Source organism: Capra hircus, chromosome 7 (assembly GCF_001704415.2).
Source record: "Capra hircus breed San Clemente chromosome 7, ASM170441v1, whole genome shotgun sequence".
NCBI lineage: Eukaryota > Metazoa > Chordata > Mammalia > Artiodactyla > Bovidae > Capra > Capra hircus.
In genome coordinates, this window is record NC_030814.1 from 87,432,790 (window position 1) to 87,452,668 (window position 19,879).

At 39.0% G+C, this 19,879-nt stretch overlaps 1 protein-coding gene across 7 annotated transcripts in view; it reads left to right on the forward strand.

Moving 5' to 3' along the window:
* The window catches only part of CDC42SE2 (CDC42 small effector 2), a 117,829-nt gene that overhangs the window by 48,016 nt on the left and 49,934 nt on the right, over positions 1–19,879 (forward strand). For all 7 annotated transcript variants that reach the window (XM_018050716.1, XM_018050715.1, XM_018050714.1 and 4 more), the window contains one exon: positions 16,976–17,312. In XM_018050716.1, coding sequence (XP_017906205.1) covers positions 17,259–17,312 — 54 coding nt within the window. In that variant the 5' untranslated portion in view covers positions 16,976–17,258. The remainder of the gene's footprint in view (positions 1–16,975; positions 17,313–19,879) is intronic.

Genomic DNA, 19,879 nt, shown 5'->3' on the forward strand with positions numbered 1-19,879 from the left:
AATCCAAGAATATTGAATTTCTCATGTATGACCTGCTATGATTTAAGTTTATGGACCAGAAATAGTCCAAATTTTTTTCATTTTTTAAAAAAGATTGAAGTATAGTTGGTTAACATTTTTTTTGGCCGTGCCACACTCCTTGTGGGATTTCAGTTTCCCATTAGGGATTAAACCTGGGCATGGCAGTGAGAGCCCAGAATCATAACCACTAGGCTACCGGGGATCTCGATGAACAATATCACATCAGTGTCAGGTGTACAAAATAGTGAATCCAAGAAAAAGTAGTGTTTTTATAACTTGAACTCAATTTAAAGTCACTACAAAATAAAGCTATATTTCCCTGTGCTGTTCAGGATATGCTTGGTGCTTGTCTGGTCCATGTTGTTGGGTGGTATTTTCTGTTTCTGAAATCATTTCCATCATCATACCATCGTTATGAAAGCTTCTATTATTACGTGCTTTCCTTTGAATATAAAAATGAAGATATTGTTTTAAGCGGAAGTAGAAAACTCCCGCCATTACTGTTGAGAGTTATTTTATAAGGTGATTCAAAAGGTTTGAACATTTTAAACATTTATTATTTAGTTACCGGTGTTATACTTCGGCAAGTAATCACACTTGTACTAAGGAACTACCATGGTTTCTGTAATGCTCATTCGGTGCCTTGTGTGAAACACAGCACGTGGCTGTCCTGTGGTCTGATTCCTCTCAGGCTTCTTGTCGGTAGCACATGACCTTTGATGGTTGAAATGGCAGCCAGGTTGAAGGCCTTCAGTTCCTCAAGTCTGTAAGGAATATGTGGTCCCAACTCGATGGTTTTCTTTTTACATATCCCCGCTAGAAGTATGGTGTAGTAGTTGTGAATGCTGATGGCTGTTATTTCAAAGGCAATCCAAACTGTGGATCAGAATGGCCAGTCCAGCGTGATGATGGGTATTCATTAAAGAGCCCCAGGATTGTGTGAGGCAGGAGAAATTTTCCTGTTGGAAAATGAAGTTGTGGAGACTTACATAGTCGTAGAAAAAAAATAGCATTTTTTTTTCTCATTGTGTTTTTCTCTACAAAAAAGAATGATTGAAAACCCAGCATGCAGTATTACATGGCCCCAAAGCAGTAACTTTTTGGTGAATTGCTTGTATGCTCAGTTGCGTTCAGTTCTCTTTCATTGCCACATATGCAGGTATTCTGGAGATTTACTTGTCCCCTTAAATAGAGCTTTGTCTTCTCTTTGAACCTTGAGCAACCCTACAGTTATCCATATGATTTTTATCTTATCTGACTCCATCAGGGGCTGAAACAGATGGGAATACCAAGAATTCTACGTCCGTACTTTAGTGAATATGCCCCAACTGTGAACTACTTGAATGCCTAGCTCTCCTTGTCAGAGTCCTGGGACTTAACCGAATAAAACCTAAAAGTGAATTAGAAGCAGAAGGCGACCCTGCAGTTTGGTGCTTACTGCGTATTTATGTTCAGCCTGGTTAGTGAGTAATAAAATTTTTAAAACTTTTAGTTCTGTTCTGACTACTCCCTTTTGATCATTACCATGTTCAGAGGGCCTAGTACATAGCAGTTGCTCAATAGTATCTGTCAGATACAGGCATGTGGTCAGTTGACCCTTGAACATGGATTTGAACTGCTTGGGTCCACTTATATGGGGATTTTTTCCCCAGTAAATATGTTCTACATGATCCATGGTTGACTGAATCTGTGGATGTGGAATTGTGTATGAAGCGCTGAGTCTAAAGTTATACTCGGATTTTCTACTATGGGAAGGATCTCAACCCCCTAACTCTTTGCCTTGTTTAAGGGTCAAATGTATTATATCAATAATACATGTATCCGTGTATGGTGAAATCCTGCATTCAGAATGCATGCTAAAGTTTATTTCTGTTATTCAGTTAACAGGTGTTATCACAAAGTTATTGATTACCTGCTTTAATTTGAAGAAAGAAATACCAAAAAAAGAAGCTAAATGTACATGTGCTTTTTAATTTCCTTATGGTTACACTGCACTTACAGTTTAATAGAGCAATGGAAGACCCTTTTTTCAATAGATAATACACACAAGTATTATAAATTTTCTTTGTGGCAAGGTGTTCTTTGTGTTGCCCCCAAGTTGAACTACCTTCACATTACATTTGAGATTAGCATTCTTTAAGATGACCTGTTTTAAAACATCATTCCTGTATTTATGTTTACATGTAAACTGTTAACACTTTTTATAGAAATATATTAAGTTTCATTCTGGACCTGGAAGATAAAAAGGTGATAGAGAAGTATTTTTACCTTACATTGTTTTGTTTAAGCAACCAAAAAGACTTTTAAACCATCAGCTGGAACCCCACATAGATATATTTTCAACTTTTTGTTTAACGTCACAGCACTAACTTGTCCGTAGTCAAGTCTGTGAATGCTTTCATAAGGCCTTTCAAGTCTCTTTTATATAGTATGGATGCTCAGTGTTGGTTTATGTAAATTCCTTTTTTTTAGTTAAAAGTACACCTTATTCTTGAAATTCTGTTTGGGCTTAGCAAGGAGAATAGCAGATTGGTTTAATAATTTTTTTCAAGGTATTCTGAAGATCATTTAAAATGTGAAAATACCTTATTTTAACTTTTGGGAATGTTATTTTACCCTGTTTTTTAAAAATAATTATATAACTTGACTTATGGTTTTGATAAGAAAACTTTTAAAAGCTAAAATAACAGCAAGTTTTCCCCTGAAGAGCTTAGTGATTCTTCTTTTGGAGAAACACAAACTCATTCTGAGTAAGGGCAGCCTATTTCTTCTGTGTGCACCTTAGAACACAGGTCAGAATACCAGGTGCCTATTCGTAATTGAAAGCATTGATTCACATTTTCTCTGGAAAATTCCCAAGGGGTTTTGGTGTGGTATTTTCTAGATTTTTTTTTTTAACCTGTAGATTCAGTTCTGTATGTATGTGTGGATACTTTCTTGTTCCTTTTTTAAAGTCATTTGGCTCTTTTAAACTGTAAATTTTATCTTAGTACTTGAAGCAGTAGTCCAGTGACCATTATTGATTTTGTTTGAGGATTCTAATGGTTTGTATTTGCAATCAGAGTTTGACTTATTTTGATAGGTTTTATTTGTAGTGAAGTTAATGGCAGTGTATTTGTTGAAATCTTCTGAAATTTTCCCCACTTGTCACTTCAGTCCCATGTGACTCTACTAAGGGCTTATTTTTTCTGCATTGATTATCTTTCCTCCACACTAAGAATAGGAAAACCTGTTTAGTCTTAAGGATAAGCTTGTGGAGACCTAAGCAACTGTGGGAAAAAATGATAATTTATGGTAAGTTTGAGAGCGCCAAAGCTGTATGTAAATTGGTAGTCTGACTAGTCTTCAGCAAAGGACATATGTTTGTCTTGGGTATTGTCATTGTTCATCTGTGTGAACTGTATAAGTAAAATGTATTCTATGTGGCTTTTTTGTTTGTGCTAGACGTTTGGCTTGAGAAGAAACTTGATAACCTAATAACCTTAGTCATCTCTTGTAGGGTATTACAGCCACTTTGATAATACAGTTTGAAGCTAATTTTTGTGGCAGTGTTGGAGCGAAGAAATTTGAACAACTAAGTGTACTCTTTAGCTTGACATAGTTCTGTTATTATAACAAATCATGTAAACTTTTTTCTCAGCCAGAAAATATCACTGGTTGCTGAAAATATATCATCCCACCTCCTCCAGGAAAAATAGCAGGTTAACAAAAAGTCCCGAGGCAGTAGTCCCAAGGCAAGTAGCAGTCAAATGGAAATCACAGTGAGGTTTGATGCTCTCTGGGGATGAATCTGAAACACCGTATCAAAGCCTGGTCTGAACCTTACCTTGTTCCACACCCAGATAAATGATTGTACTTTGTGCCTAATCAGCTTTCACATTCCCAAGGGATGGATGGGGTGGTACTCCATGCTGGACCAGGAAGCTTGGATTACATACTCCTCATTCTTCAAGCCTTTAATTAACTGCCCTCCTCCTCTTGCAAAACAGACAAGGCAGCCAGTTCAGGTAGTAAGTAGGTATTGTATGCATTCCCCTCAACAAGTTTAATCTTCTGATATACATAGCCTTCTACACTAAGTGAAAAACCTTACTAAATATAATTTATTATGAGTGCACTTTTTTTGTACTTAGTAAGTGATAGGTAGAGTAAGGTAGAATTCCTTATTCAGCTATCAACTGAAAACCCTCTGTTGTTAATCTTACTGTGTGCTCTACTACCTTAGTACCGCCTTTGCTTTATTTATCTTAATACTTGCCCTCTTAAATATAAAATTGTAATAAACATACTCATGTAGTTCTGTATGCATGCTGCTTTGTCTCAGAAAGATAGATGAACTAGAAAATCTTTGTCTGCTTGCCTAGAGAAGCATCAAGGAAACTCGTCTCTGCTCAGTTCTCTGGGCCTCCCTGGTAGCTGAGCTGGTAAAGAATCTGCCTGCAGTGCAGGAGACACTGGTTTGATTCCTGGGTCGGGAAGATCTGCTGGAGAAGGGATAGGCTACCCACTCCAGTGTTCTTGGGCTTCCCTTGTGGCTCAGCTGGTAAAGAATCTGCCTGCAATGCAGGAGACCTGGGTTTGATCCCTGGGTTGGGAAGATCCCCTGGAGAAGGGAACGGCTACCCACTCCAAAGAGTCGGACACAACTGAGTGACTTTCACTCTCACTGGGGGAAGGGGAAGAAAGAATGATGCAGTTGTGATGACAATGATGATCATTTGTTTTTTGTTCAGTTGCTAAGCCATGGGATTCTATGTGACCCCCATGGACCGTAGCACTCCAGGCTCCTCTGCTCTTCACTATCTCCTGGAGTTTGCTCAGATTCATAGCCGTTGAGTCAGGGATGCTATCTAACCATTTCATTCTCTCCTTCCCCCTTCTCCTTTTGCCTTAAGTCTTTCCCAATATCAGGTCTTTTCCAGTGAGTCAACTCTTGACATCAGGTGCCCATAGTATTGGAGCTTCAGCTTCAGCAACGTCCTTCCAGTGAATATTCAGGGTTGATTTCCTTTAGAACTGATTAGCGTGATCTGATCATGCTAACAGTGAAAACCTATGCTGTTTTTTTAAATTTGCTGTATACGAGGCACTATTCTAAGCAGTTTAAAGTTATTCATTTAATCCTCACACACACCTTTAAGGCAGATAGTTAAAAACTCCATTTTATAAAATTGTGAACTGAGATACACGGAGGTTACGTAACCTGCCGAGGATCATTCATCCAAAGCATGGAGGAATGCAGGATTCCTATGTAGCTCTCTAGTATCTGAGCCTAAATTCTAAGTCACTACATTATTACTCTTTATGAGCTTGCATGTAGATAACAGTGTGTAATATGAATGTGACTGTACATGTGATGTGAGAATCTCAAGCTGAGAAATTAAATTAAAAAATGTAAACTTGAATTTTATACTTCACTTTATGGGTTTCTAAGCACTAGAAAGTGCGTACGGTGTTTCATGGGTTGTTCCTCAACCAGGCAATGCTAGGCTTTAACAGAATAATCTGAAAAACACTGTAAGTCTAAACTGTCTGAATGAAAGACAGACACTGAAGGAAATTAAAATTGTGATTATTGAAATGAAAGTCACTAGCTGGGGGAAAATATTAATAGCAAAAGTTAAATAGCAGTAGAAACAGGTAAAAGAATCATACATATATAGAAATGAATCTGAAGCTAGAGAGTCAGTGAAATTGGAGTCAAATGCAGACAATCTTAAGCGCCTTCGTAGCGAAAAAGTAAATTTATGTTTAAAGGATGGTAAATTAGATTGACAGTTGACTTCTCATCAACAACAGTAGTGGTCAGAATAACATGTGTAAAGGACTGAAGGAAAAACACTGTCAGCCAAGAATTCTGTACTTAGCTAAACTGTCACACCAGACTAAGGACAAAATACAGATCTTGAGTTAACAGTGTCGACTGAGTGAAGGGTACATGACATATTTCTGTTCTGTTTTAATAGTTGTATAAATTATTTCAAAATTAAAATGAGAAAGAAAATCCACAGTGTTAGAGAGACAACTGAGAAGCTTACCACTTGTAGCTAGATATTTAAAAAGATGTCCTTCCCAGATGGCGTTAGTGGTAAAGAACCGACCTGCCAATGCAGGAGACGAGAGGTGTGGGCTCAGTCCCTGGGTGGGAGATCCTCTGGAGAAGGGCCTGGTAACCCGTTCCAGCATTCTTGTCTGGAGAACCTGATGGACAGAGGAGCCTGCTGGGCTACAGTAGAGTCTCAAGAAGTGGACACATCTTAAGAGACTTAGCATGCACACACTACTGGAAAAAAAGTCTTAAAGCAGAAGAAGGAAGTTGAAAGGAAAAATTGGGAGGCAAGAAGAAATGGTGATCTAAAAATTGGTAAATGTGGATAAATATTGATAATCATCAATATCATTTACACCTACCTATGCTAAGCATGGGCTTCCCTGGTGGCTCAGAGGTTAAAGCGTCTGCCTGCAATGCAGGAGACCTGGGTTTGATCCCTGGGTCGGGAAGATCCCCTGGAGAAGGAAATGGCAACCCACTCTAGTACTCTTACCTGGAGAATCCCATGGAGGGAGGAGCCTGGTAGGCTACAGTCCATGGGGTCGCAAAGAGTCGGACACGACTGAGCGACAAAGTGCTAACTACTATGCTAAGCATAAGTACTTCGTGTAATTCTCTCAACAACCATGTAGTATACTTACTAATATTTTTCTTCAGTTTGAAAGAACTCATCCAGTTCCCAGCACAATGAATGAAAAGGACCAAACCAAGTTACATCGCTGAAAAACTTGAGAATTCCAAAAGTAAAGAGAAAATATTTCAACTTCCCAGAGAAGGGAGAAATATGTCACCAGAAAAGAAAAGACATTATGTCCCCAGACTTATTAGCAGCTACTCTTGAAAGTAGTTAATAGTGAAACAATGCCTTTAATATCCTGAGTAAAAGATCCTTAACTTGATATTCTGTGTTTAACCAGTCAATTAGATGTCAAATACAAGCGTTTAAAGTGTTTTTCTTCCCGGTACCCTTTCTTAAGAAGCTACTAGAATGTGTTGTTCACTCGCCAAGTCATGTCAGATTCTTTGCCACACCACGGACTGCAGCATGCCAGGCTGCCCTTCACTAGGGAGATAGTGAACTGGAATGTGTGATTCTCTACAAAATAAGCTGAGGAGGATGAAAAAAAGGAAGAGGTGCTTCTCAGAAAGAGGCCATCAACCTAGGAAGGGGACCAAAGGAAGTATGCCTGGAGAGCAGCTAGTAAAGACTGAAGCAAGAGGCTAGATAGTCACGTGACGAAATCGAAAGAAAGTTTGACTCCGTGCATCTACTCACATGTTCAGGTATTTGGAAATTACAGGTCTTGTGGAGAGCTAATTAAAGTGTTTAGCAGTCCCTGGTGCCTCAGTGGTAAAGAATCCTCTTGCCAGTGCAGGAGATGCGGGGTCAATCCTTGGGTCAGGAATCTTCCCTGGGAGAAAGTGGAAACTGTTAGTTGCTCAGTCGTGTCTCTTTTGTGACCCCGCTGAGCTATAGTCTACCAGGCCCCTCTGTCCATGGGATTTTCCAGGTAAGAATACCGGAGTGGGTAGCCATTCCTTCTCTAGGGGATCTTCCCCACTCAGGGATCAGACCTGGATCTCCTGCACTGCAGGCAGATTCTTTACCATCTGAAGGAAATGGCAACCACTCCACTATTCTTGCCTGGAAAATCCCAGAGAGAGAGGGACCTGGTGGACTACAGTCCCTAGGGTCACAAAAGCATTGGACATGACTTAGTGACTGAACAGTTCTGGTATATGTACATAGAAAAACCAAGCAAACACAAATTCTCAGGAGTTATTAACCACAGAAAAAACAATGATTATTTAAGAAAAAATAGCTAATTCTAATAGATGACTTGTTTCAGCAGTGGCAGTTCTAGTAACAAACATTGATTATTGATTCAACCAAAAACTATTAATTATCAGTGTTGATAAGTAAAAGGGTGCTTGAGGGTAGGCAGTGATTTTAAAAAAGACATATTCTAATCTATTTTAACAGAAAATCAGGTTAAATTATCTAAAAGTCAATAACAAGAATTAGCAGTTGTCGTCTTATTCATAAATACCAGAAGAAACCCCTTGATAACTTAAAAATGCCTACGAACAGAGAGGTACGTGCTAAGCCGCTTTAGTCGTGTCCAACTCTTTGTGACCCTGTGGACTGTAGCCCTTTCAGTCTGCTCTGTCCATGGGATTCTCCAGGCGAGAATACTGGAATGAGTTGCCATTTCCTCCTTAATCGAGCTCATATCTCTTATTTCTCCTGCGTTAGCAGGCAGGTTCTTTACCATGAGCACCACCTGGGAAGCCCAAAGAATTGTATTAGAACATTTCCTATGCCATGACTGTGAAGGTGAAAGTACTAGTTGCTCAGTCGTGTCCTACTTTTTGCGACCCCATAGCTGTAGTCCACTAGGCTTCTCTGTCCATGGAATTCTCCAGGCAAGAATGCTGGAGTGAGTAGCCATTCCCTTCTCCAGGGGGTCCTCCCAGTCCAGGGATTGACCCAGGTCTCCCGCATCGCAAGCAGATTCTTTACCATCTGTGCCACCAGGGAAGCCCATGAAGTGTTGGTCGCTGTATGTCATGCTTGCCATTTTAAACAGCTTCTTATTGCTCACCAATACTTTAACGATCTTTGCGCTTGTATTAATTTTTTAGTAAGAGTAAGGTAATATGGATGTGCTCAGTCGTGTCTGACTCTCTGCAACCCCATGGACTGTAGCCCACCAGGCTCCTCTGTCCATGGGATTTTCCAGACAAGAATACTGGAGTGGGTTGCCATTTCCTTCTCCAGGGGATCTTCCCAGCCCAGAGGTCGAAACCATGTTTCCTGCATTGACAGGTAGATTCTTTACAACTGCGCCAGCTGCGAAGCCCTGAATAAGAGTAAAAATTTGCTTAAATATAAGAAAGTATTTTACAGTATGATTTTTAATTCCCTGAACTGCTGGTAGTCGAATAGAATTTGAGTATGTATTGGCTTGGTAAACCTTGTATGATGATGCCACCCACCAAGAAAGGTAACATAGGCACAGATGTGGGGGGAAAGACAGTGAATTCAGTGTCACAGATAATGTTAGCAAGGCGACCACAAGAGATGTTCATTAGGAGGTGGGTATAAATATCTACCTAGACTCAGGAGAAAAGATAGCTTTCAATCCATGAACTAATAACTGAGAACCTACTCTGTCACAGAATTGTTATTTCTAACTCTGTATCGCTAATGAACGGTTTTAGGACAATGGATGAAGAGATAGAAAAGGGAGAGAGAGAAACTGGAAAAAGGAAAGAAGGAGCGTAGCAGGAAAGGAAAAGGAGGATTTATTGTTAAAGCTAGAAAAGAGGGGCGTGGTGTTTGTTCTTATATGAGGGTGAGAGGTGTGGGCGTTCAGAAGGGAACAGTAGTTTTCTTGTGTATTTCTCTGTTTACATCGCAGACTGTGTCAGGTTTGAGCCAACATAAGAAGCCCTCCCGTACATATGTATATGTTTAGGTTAAGTACTTGAGTTTTAATTAAGGGGAAAAGGAAGATGTCAGAAAGGAAAAGCCTGGGTAGACTGAAAATGCTAGCTAACTACACCTGTAAAATATTGATGTCCGAGATAATTTGTAAAAGTAAACCTAAATGAAACTATGTGGGGTGATAGCTTCATTATCCTGGGAAAGGTAAAATAAACCAATTCATGATGAAAATTTGTCAAAAGTAAGATAAACCCCCTAATCTGTCATGAAAATCAACTTTTGACTTTCTGACTGTCGAGCTTTCATACGGAGAGTTCCCTGGCTGTCCAGTGGTTAGGACTCTGCACTTTCATCCAGATTCAGTCCCTGGTCAGGGAACTAAGATCCATAAATTACACAGTGCAGCCAAAAAAGGAAAAAGAGAAGCTTTCTGAGGAAGGCTGTAAACAAAGTTCAAAAAACAAAAGTGATGCAACGGAAAATACATAGGAAACCTGTACAGTCCACAGACTTTTGGATGCGCCATGTTAACGGACTGCTGTTGTTTAGTTGCTGAGTTGTGTCTGACTCCTTTGCAGCCCTGTGAACTGCAGATGCTAGGTTCCTTTCTCTCTGGAATTTTCCAGGCAAGAATGCTGGAGTGAGTTTTGCTCTTTCCTCCTCTAGGAGATCCTCCCAGCTTAGGGATAGAACCCATGCCTCCCCCATTGGCTGGTGGATACTTTACTGCTGAGCCACCAGGGAAGCCCCGTGTTAATGGTTTAGATACTCAATATTGTTAAAATGTAAATTTCCAAATGTCAGGAAAAAATGCACTCTCAGATTCAGAGGCGATTTTTTCTATTTTAGACATTGACAAACTGATCCTCAAACGTGTATGGAAATGTGAAGCATCTAGACAATCCAAAGTAATCTTGTAAAAGAATGCTTGGGAAGATTCATCACTGTCTGACTACAGTCGTAGTATAAAACTACAGCGGGCTTCCCAGGTGGCGCTAGGGGTAGAGAACCTGCCTGCCAGCGCAGGAGGCATAAGACACAGGTTTGGTCCTTGAGTCAAACCCTTGGGTTGGGAAGATTCCCTGGAGGAGGGCAGAGCAACCAACTCCAATATTCTTGCTTGAAGAATCCCATGAATGGCGGAGCCTGGCAGGCTACAGTCCATGGGGTCGCAGAGAGTCGGACACAACTGAAGAGACTTAGCATTCGCAAACATGTATCAGAAAGGCAGTCTGGTTCTGGTATAGGAATAGGTCAATGTAATTAATAATCAGCCCAGAAATGGACCCAAACTTAACAGTTATTTGATTTTCAGTAAAAGGTACCAAATCAAGTCAATAGGCAAAGGGATGCATCAGGAAATGATCTGGAGCAATTGTATATCCATGTCAAAAAAAGGAATCATTAACCTTTGCTTTGTACTACCACTAATAACTAAAAGAGGATTATAGACTGAACGTAAAAAATGAAAGTTGTGGGTGAAAAAATAACTGAAGAAAAGCTGTTTGGGGGAATATGCAAACATTTCTTAGAACACAGATCATAAAAGATGAAATAGATAAACTTGACTTTATTAAAAAATAAACTTAAACTGTCTGAGATCTCTTGTTTTTTGAAAAGCGGAAAGACAAAGACCAGGAAAAAAATACTCACAATATACTGTCAGACAAAGGACTAGATCTAGAATATGGAAATAGCACAACTGAAAAAACACATAAATTTAAAAAATGGGCAAAAGATCTGATTATACCTAGCCAAAGAAGAAAATATATGAATGGCTTGCTATCACAGCAAGATAGTACCTCATACACAGGGAATGACTGAAATTAACAAGATTAACGACACAGCGTGTTGGTAGGAAGTGGAACTCTCATACGTTGCTGGTACAAATGCAAGATAGCCAATCCATTCTCAAGGAGATCAGCCCTGGGATTTCTTTGGAAGGAATGATGCTAAAGCTGGCCACCTCATGCGAAGAGTTGACTCATTGGAAAAGACTCTGATGCTGGGAGGGATTGGGGGCAGGAGGAGAAGGGGACGACAGAGGATGAGATGGCTGGATGGCATCGCTGACTCGATGGACGTGAGTCTGAGTGAACTCCGGGAGTTGGTGATGGACAGGGAGGCCTGTCATGCTGTGATTCATGGGGTCGCAAAGAGTCAGACACGACTGAGCGACTGAACTGAATAACCGAATTGGAAAACTGGAAAACAGTTTAAAGTTCAAACTGTTCTTAAAATATGACTCAGTAGTTCTCTTTCTAAATATTTACCCAGGAGAAATGAAAATTTCTGTTCACATGAATATTTATATATACTAATTCATAGAGGCATTTCTAATAGCCAAAAACTGGAAATAACAAGTAGAAGCAGTTACATTGTGCTGTGTCTATACAGTGGAAGTCTATATGAATTGGCGGGTGGAGGCATCATGGAAAATCTCAGAAACGTGCAGAATGAAAAAAGCCAGATTTTTTTTAATACTATGTGATTATATTTACATGAAACAATGGGAAAGAATAAACTTTAATCAGTCATTCTAAGAAGAAAAACTAACCTTACTTCAGTAGTTGCATATGCCCCCAAAAGTGTGCCTTTTATAACTGAGTTCAGGGAACAGTGGCGTAATTTTGAACTTTAGCCACAGAATAGTAGGTCTGTGATAAATGCATAGTTTGAAAGTTCTTTTCAGAATGTTCCCCCCTGCCCCCCACCCCCCACCCCCCACCCCCCACCCCCCACCGCTGCTGGAAGAACTTTGTACCACGAGTCACTATCCAAAGAATGATTTTAACTAGATTGAGACAGATTCAGTGCTGGTGAAGCTATGATATAGCTTTACTAAGAACTCAGACTTGGTCATGGGTTAGTAGGTTCTGCATTTCTGTTGGAGACCTCTTTGGCATCTGGTAGAATTTCAGATCTTACTACCCCTCTCCCCACCCAAACATCCCAAATTTTACCAGGTCCTTCAGAGTCTCTAGTAAGGATGTTCATTTTTATTTGATATATATATATATTTTTTTTGCATTTCCATGACTCCCAACAACTTAAAATTGTTAGTACTTTCTTCTTTTACCTACATATTTAAATTTTTATTTAAAGATATATGTAGAAGATTGCATGGACCATAAATGTACATTTAACACAAAATTATAAAGCAAGTACTTGAGTAACTACCACCTAGATCAAGAGGTAGAATGTTATCAGCATTCCAAGAGCCCTTGTGCATTCTTCCTATTCTTAATTCCTGCCCTCGGCCGTAGAGATAGCCACTTTCCTGACTTGCATTGTAATTTCCTAGCTTTCCTTTTTACACTTCCTTATGCATCTCTACACAAAATAGTTTAGTTGAAGTTTTCTTTTTGAACTTGTGTTTTGAAATTCATATACATGAGGTCTTTCCATGTGCATTATTTTGTCCTCAGTAACATGGCAGTGAGAATTGACCAGTGTGTTAGATGAAGCTACCACTTATTGTAGTATTCTTTTGTATGAATGAAGTACAGTTCATTTTTCTTCCAGTTTTCTATTGAGGTATAGGTGATTTACAGTATTGTGTCAGTCTCTGCTGTACAGCTAAGGGACTCAGTTATACGCAGTTACATATTCTTCTTTATATTAGTCTCCATTGTGGTTATTTAGGATGTATAGTTCCTGCGCTGTACAGTAGGGCCTTGTTGTTTATCCTTTCTATGTGTAATAGTTTGCGTCTACTAACTCTAAAGTCCCAGTCCAGTCCTCCCCAGCCCCCATCCCTCTGGCAGCCACAAGCCTCTTTGTGTCTGAGTCTTGCGACATAGATACGTTCGTTCGTACAGTGTTTTCGGTTCCACATAGAAGCGATAGCATACAGTATTTCTCTTTTTGACTTACTTCACGTAGTGTGATGATCTCGTTGTGTCCGTGTTGCTGCATTTGGCATGATTTTGTTCTTTTCTGTGTCTGTAGTATTCCATTGTATGTATGCACCACGTCATCTTTACGCACTCATCTCTCGATGAAATTTTGGTTGTTTTCATGTCTTGGCTATTGGAAATAGTGCTGCTGTAGAGATGGGAGTGCGTGTGTCTTTTTGAATTATAGTTTTTTCAGGTATATGTGCAGGAGTGGGATTGCTAGATTATATGGTAATTCTATTTTTAGTTTTCTGAGGAACTTCCATACTGTTTTCCGTAGGAAAGTGAAAGTGAAGTCGCTCAGTCGGGTCCAACTCTCTGCGACCCCATGGACTGTAGCCTATCAGGCTCCTCCGTCCATGGGATTTTCCAGGCAAGAGTGCTGGAGTGCATTTCCGTTTCCTTCTCCAGGGGACCTTCCCAACCCAGGAATGGAACCTGGGTCTCCCACATTGCAGGCAGACACTTTACCGTCTGAGCCACCAGGGAAGCCCGTTTTCCATAGTGGCTGTGCTAATTTGCATCCTTCCTACAGTGGAGGAGGGTTGCCTTTTCTCCATACCCTCTCCAAAGTTGGTAGCCTTCTTGATGGTGGCCATTCTGACTGGTGTGAGTTGGTGCTTCACTGTAGTTCTGGTGTGCATTTCTCTAATGATAGCAGTGTCAGGCATCTTTTCATGCACTTATTTCCTGTGCCTGTGTTTCTTCTTTGGAGAAATGTCTCTTGAGTCTTCTGCCCATTTTTTGATTAATCTGTTTTTGTTGTTGTTGAGTTGTATGAACTGTTAGTACATTTTGGAAACTAAGGCCTTGTGGGTTGCATTGTTTGCAAATATTTTTTCCCACTCTGTAGATTGTGTCAGTTCTTTAAAAAATTTTTTATTCTTTTTTTTTTTTTGGTGTGGTGGGGAATGTATACTTTCAGGTTGTTTGCTAAAAATTCACGACTGTTACACATTCTTTTTGTTACGTCATTGTACTGTTTGCTATTTTAATTTTCATAACAAGTAAGAGCATCTTATATCAGTGTAACTCTTTGTAATATATGCACTACCCTTACGTACATCCTAATTTAGCCCTCATTTCAGACCTGTGACATTGGCAGTGTAGTATTCCATTTTTATAACTAACAGAGTTTGTCAGTTCCTCAGGCTAACATTGTGAAAAATTAAGATAGCTTTAACAATCGCCACCGTTATTTTATTTCAAAGTCTGAATTCTAAATTTTATCCAATTCTGTTTCACACAAACTAAGCATGCTCTGTACCTCAACTGAGTCAAAGTATTTCACAAAAAAAGGAAAAGAAATTATTTGGTTAGAAGTATGCCTCATTGCCTTGTTTTTATTTTTCCGAGTCATGGCCTTACTGTTTCTTTGGAAGTTGACCTAAGAAGTTTTGTTTTATTGATTTGTGTGTAGGATGTTGGGATATAAATTCTTTAAATTGTCAGCAGTGACACTGTTGACACAAGTATGAAGCTTATATCTGCAGCATTTGATTTAGGTGTGGAAAGGGAGGACAAGGGGAAGGGGCTGAGGAGGTTATATTTTCGCCGGAGCATACTGCTTACTTCTATACTTTTTTTGCTCAACACCAGTCTCTGAAAGTCAACAGACTGAGCTTTTAATGCAAGGAAGCTCTGCAAATCACTAACTAGCCTGACAGTTCACATAAGCTTTTCTGAAACCTTGTGTCTAATGAAACTATGGTTTGTGAAATGCTCTGGTGCTGTAGTCCAGTATGACCCCTAATTTATGTGTGGAATCTGCTGAGTTGTGTTTAAAGCCAAGTTTAGTTGTTGATGTTGCGAAGTGACACGTCTTTTGTTATCTTAAGGTATTAAAAGTAAGGTTTTCAGTGTGGATGTGATTTAAGCAACACTGAGCTCAGGAAGTGAAAGTAACTATGAGTATATTTATTATTAGTGTCTGGAAATTTTTGTGACAAATTCAGTACTTCTCTAAAAGTGTTATGTATAAATGTGTTTTAAGAATATACACATTTGTAAAAAATTCTAAAAAGAACTTTTGTTTAGAAAAGCAAGAAGATGGAAAGTATATTGGTATGATATTCCAAGGCGTGTTTGAAACATTTTTAGACTAAAATGTTTACTTAACAAATAAAAACCTGTGGAGCTGCAAACATCCCCTTGGTTTGAAAATATATTTCATCCTATCTGTTTTCTAGGTGATACATTTAAGTATCTTTTATGTCTTATCTCTAGCAATACAAATTCTTATACTTTAAGCAGTCATTCTTCAACTAAACATTAAGAATTGTTGTGAATATCACTTTCAGAGTAGTATATGTAGTGGGAAAATGTGTATTTTAAAATTTTCAAAATAAGGAATAGCTTTACTCTGGGAAGGAAATTCAAATTTGTGGAAATGTGGATTTCTAAATAGGGAAGCCATTGATTAATTTTAAGTGTTAAACAGAAGGAACATTTACTTAGTTAAAAGGTGAAGAAAATAAAACACCTTCCATTGTGAAATTAATTTGACAGTGGTTTCTGGCAAAGATAAATTATAAGTAAAAAAAGGGTGTTGCCTGGCATTGTATGTATGTAGATGAGAAAATATGATGATAAAATAAATCATATAATAGATTTTAAAACTTCAGATTTCAAATCCAGTAGAGTTGAAACATTAGAGTAATTCAGTGTTTGCATGTGCTACAATAGCAATGGTGAGCATAAAGAATTTCGGTGTCAAACAAAGGCATGTTTGTTTTCATAGAATTGGTTAAAAGAGATTTCACAGTAATTTTTTAATGGCCAAGATCTTTGATTCAGGGTGGAATTAAGCTTGTCAAGTAAATAATAGCTGAAATAATGTTGATGATGTTGTAAGTACAACCCTTTGCTCTAATACTCTTGCTGCGGAAATACACGCACTTTTCTTTTGAGCTTATAAACCTTGATAGTATTTACTCGCTTCATTGGACAGAGTCAGTTGCAAGACTGCTACTTCTTTGTTTCAGAGATTGGGAGAGGTGAGAAAAGTTCCTCTCTCCTTGAAAATGCATTCCAGTTTCTGAGTTTTAAGTGTGGTGATAGCGTATGTTTTCTTCCTTCTTATCGTCTCTGAACATATGCTTAAAACTTAATGTGTCATTTTCCTATAATATAAGGCACGTCCTCTGGACTGTGTAGAATGAGGGTCCCAAATTCATGCCTTGTTACGGCCTACGTTTGTGCCATTGAACGTGTATGCATTAATCTTCACTGAAGATCTTCTATGCAAATATAAAAACAGCAGTCATTTATGTCTTCCTGGTTTAGAGTCATGGCTTTGGGAAAAGCTTTTATAGCCACAAAACAGAATGCTCTGTGAAGGCAAGGATTACTGTTTCCTTTGAGTTCCTATGTTACTAATACACAACACTCAGTACTTAAATATTTTTTTGTTGAGTGACTTATCAAAGTCTTGATTTTTTTTCAGTGTTTAGTTTTTTTGAAATATTTTTAATTTTATAAGAGATTTAAGAAATAAGCTTCTAAGGATAAGTAAAGTAACTTGTTTTCTTTCCTTCTTTTTTCTTTTTCTAGACCACCTGTTGAGGCCCTGAGTCAAGACAACAATTTTTATACTTTTCCTGGTGGTTCAGAAACAAGTCTCTGTAGAACCAGAAACAAAGAAAGGAAATAATCTGACCTTTTCTTTATTAGACTGACTGTAAAAGATACTTGACTTCCAGGAACAAGCACAGAGAAGTAATAATTATTTTGGCATCATTGGACGTTGATCACATTGAGAAACGTGCTTTGTGAAGCTTCCCGAGTTGAGATTTGGAAACCTCATTGGTGCTCGTTTATAACTTGGACTATCAGCATGAGTGAATTCTGGTTGTGTTTCAACTGCTGTATCGCAGAACAGCCTCAACCCGTAAGTATGAAGTGATATACATACAAATTGGGTGGGGTACTTGTTATGCGTACTGTCGATTCTGAGGTTAAAACCAGGATCCCAGTAGTGATTGCAGGGCAGTTCCAAGGCCTGTCAGTGAAATCATAAACATCTGGTTAAAGAAAGAAAAAAGTAAGTTTGCTTTTGAGTAAATGCTATGTGTGAAGAACTGTGCTAGACTACCGTGTGTGATTGAGAAGTTGTAGACCACCTTCTGGTGGACCCGTGGGAGGGGAGGGAGACACCCTGCGGCAGAACAGCCGAGTCGGCTTCGGAGATCAGTGGCTGGAAGACGGCGAGCCAGGACTGACCGTCTCCTCTTCCTCACAGCAGTTCTCGGGGGAAGATGCCGTTACCCTTATTTCTCTGTAGACGTAGGTTCCAGTTTTTTTGCCCTGAGTGGACAGTAAGTTGTCTTCGCTGGCCATTTCTTGGTACCTGCCTCACTTTTGTCCCTTCTGACCTGTGCATTTTGTCACCTCTACCAAAATTCTTCCTCCCCCTCCGGTGTCCTCTTCATCTTTTAAGATACCTGTGTCGAATGTCAACTCTGTGAAATCTTCCCTAGCCTTTTCCTGACGTAGGGGAACATCCCTCAGCAATATTTCCAGCAGCTCCTTTAGTTCATTTTCCTGTGCTAGGATGGAACTTCTTGCACAGTAACCACCTTGGTCTCTTCTTTAGGGGCTCTGACCATGTTTACCCTGTGTCTTCAGGATCGCATCTGATGCCTTGGAGAATGTGGTCATACATGCTAGCTGGTTTGCTGGCTGACTGGCTGAATAAATGAATTTCTATTGTATTCTGCTTGGCTTAACATTTGTAACAATGTGAAAGGAAGAATGAGGTGTAATCTTAAGGTCTCTTCAAATCTTTTCTGAGCCTTTCCCTGGTCATACATACACAGTCACTTTTTAATTTTCCTTGTATATGCGATTGTTTTTGAATGTCCTAGTCTTTAATGTCTGGCTCTGGAAAAGGGAAAATATGAAAAAGTGAGGGCAGGGAGGAGAAGAAAGGGCACTGGCTTTTTAAACCCTCTGGAAGTCACTGCAGCTAGAGGATGAGGGTCTTGCAGCAGTTGCGGAGTTGAGCACCAGCAGTGGCGGCCCATCTGCTGGTCTGGTCCTCTGCGATCAGAAGCGGAGATGTTGGGAGGCCAGGCTCCTTTTTGCCCACCCTGGCTCCCCAGAGGTGGTGTGCAAGCTCTGCAGAGACCTCAGCTATAGGAGGAGGGGAGCCCTGCTCTGCTCCTTTGCTGAGAGCTGACGCCGACTAAAACTAGCTGCAATTTACCTTTCAAGTTTTCCCCGGAAGTTGCCAGCCTTAAAGAGACTCCAGAGTTCCAGAATAGATACAGCAGAAAGATAATGCCTGTACAGTGGTGGTGGGGATGCAGATTCCACCATCTTCCCTTTTACTACTTTCGTAATACTGTTTTTTACATTTAGTTCTTTGGTCCATGAAGTATGGAGAGTTGCTTTGTGTGGGATGAGGTAGGGGTCTGACTATTCTTTCATGTTAAGTCAGCTATCTAAAAACAGTTTATTAAATAGCCAGTCTTTTTATTAGAGATATGAAATGTCACCATTATTATACACTACATTTTCATACATTTAAAGAGGCTACTCTTAAAGCCTGTTCTGTTCTTTTGGTTACATATGTTTACAGCTGTGCCATTGTGCCTGCTGCTGTTACTTAGTACGTAGCTCTTCTTTTTAAACTATCTTGATATGTCTTATTTTTAAGCTGGATTGTTATGACATGGGTTTTTGCTGTGTTATGTTTTGTATTTTTTTTCTTTGAATGAGATATATCATGCATCTTTTAAATCATTTAGGTGTTTACTTTAGACTTGCATTGAATCTAGATGTAATTGGATGAGAATTGACACCTTTCAAATTTTGAGTAATTCCATTGAGAAGCATAGCATACATCTTCATTTGTACAGACCTTTTCATATTCTTTTAGTAAGTTAAATTTTTCATCATGTAAGTTCTGCATATTTCTTGCTCAGTTTTTTATAGATTTTTTAAAATGAATTTTCCTTGCTATTCTGAATGAAATTGTTTTGCTATTACATTTCCTAGTGGCTTTTTTTTTTTTACTATTTTGTAAGCAGTTAATTTTATACACCAATTTTTTATCCAGATACTATAGTGAGCACTTTATATTTCTTAAATTTCTCTATATAGTGACACTTTGTCTGTCTTAATTCTCATATGTAAACTTTTTTCCCTATTGAAATCTTTCTGCATTGCTTAGACCTCCAATATAATATTGAATAGTGTCAATGATGGTAGAACGTTCTTGCTTCTCCTGACTTTTAATGAGAAAGGTTCAAATTTACTTAAGCATAAAATGAATATTTATTCCAGTAACCACGTTTACCTGTGCATTTGTTATTGTACATAATTTATCATTTATGACTTATATTACCAATGGTTGCATTTTCAGCAGTTCTGAAAGATTTTAGAATGCTTGAATCCTGTCACTGTACTGTTTTTACTATGCCTTGTAATTTTTGTTGAAAGTCGTTTGTGATA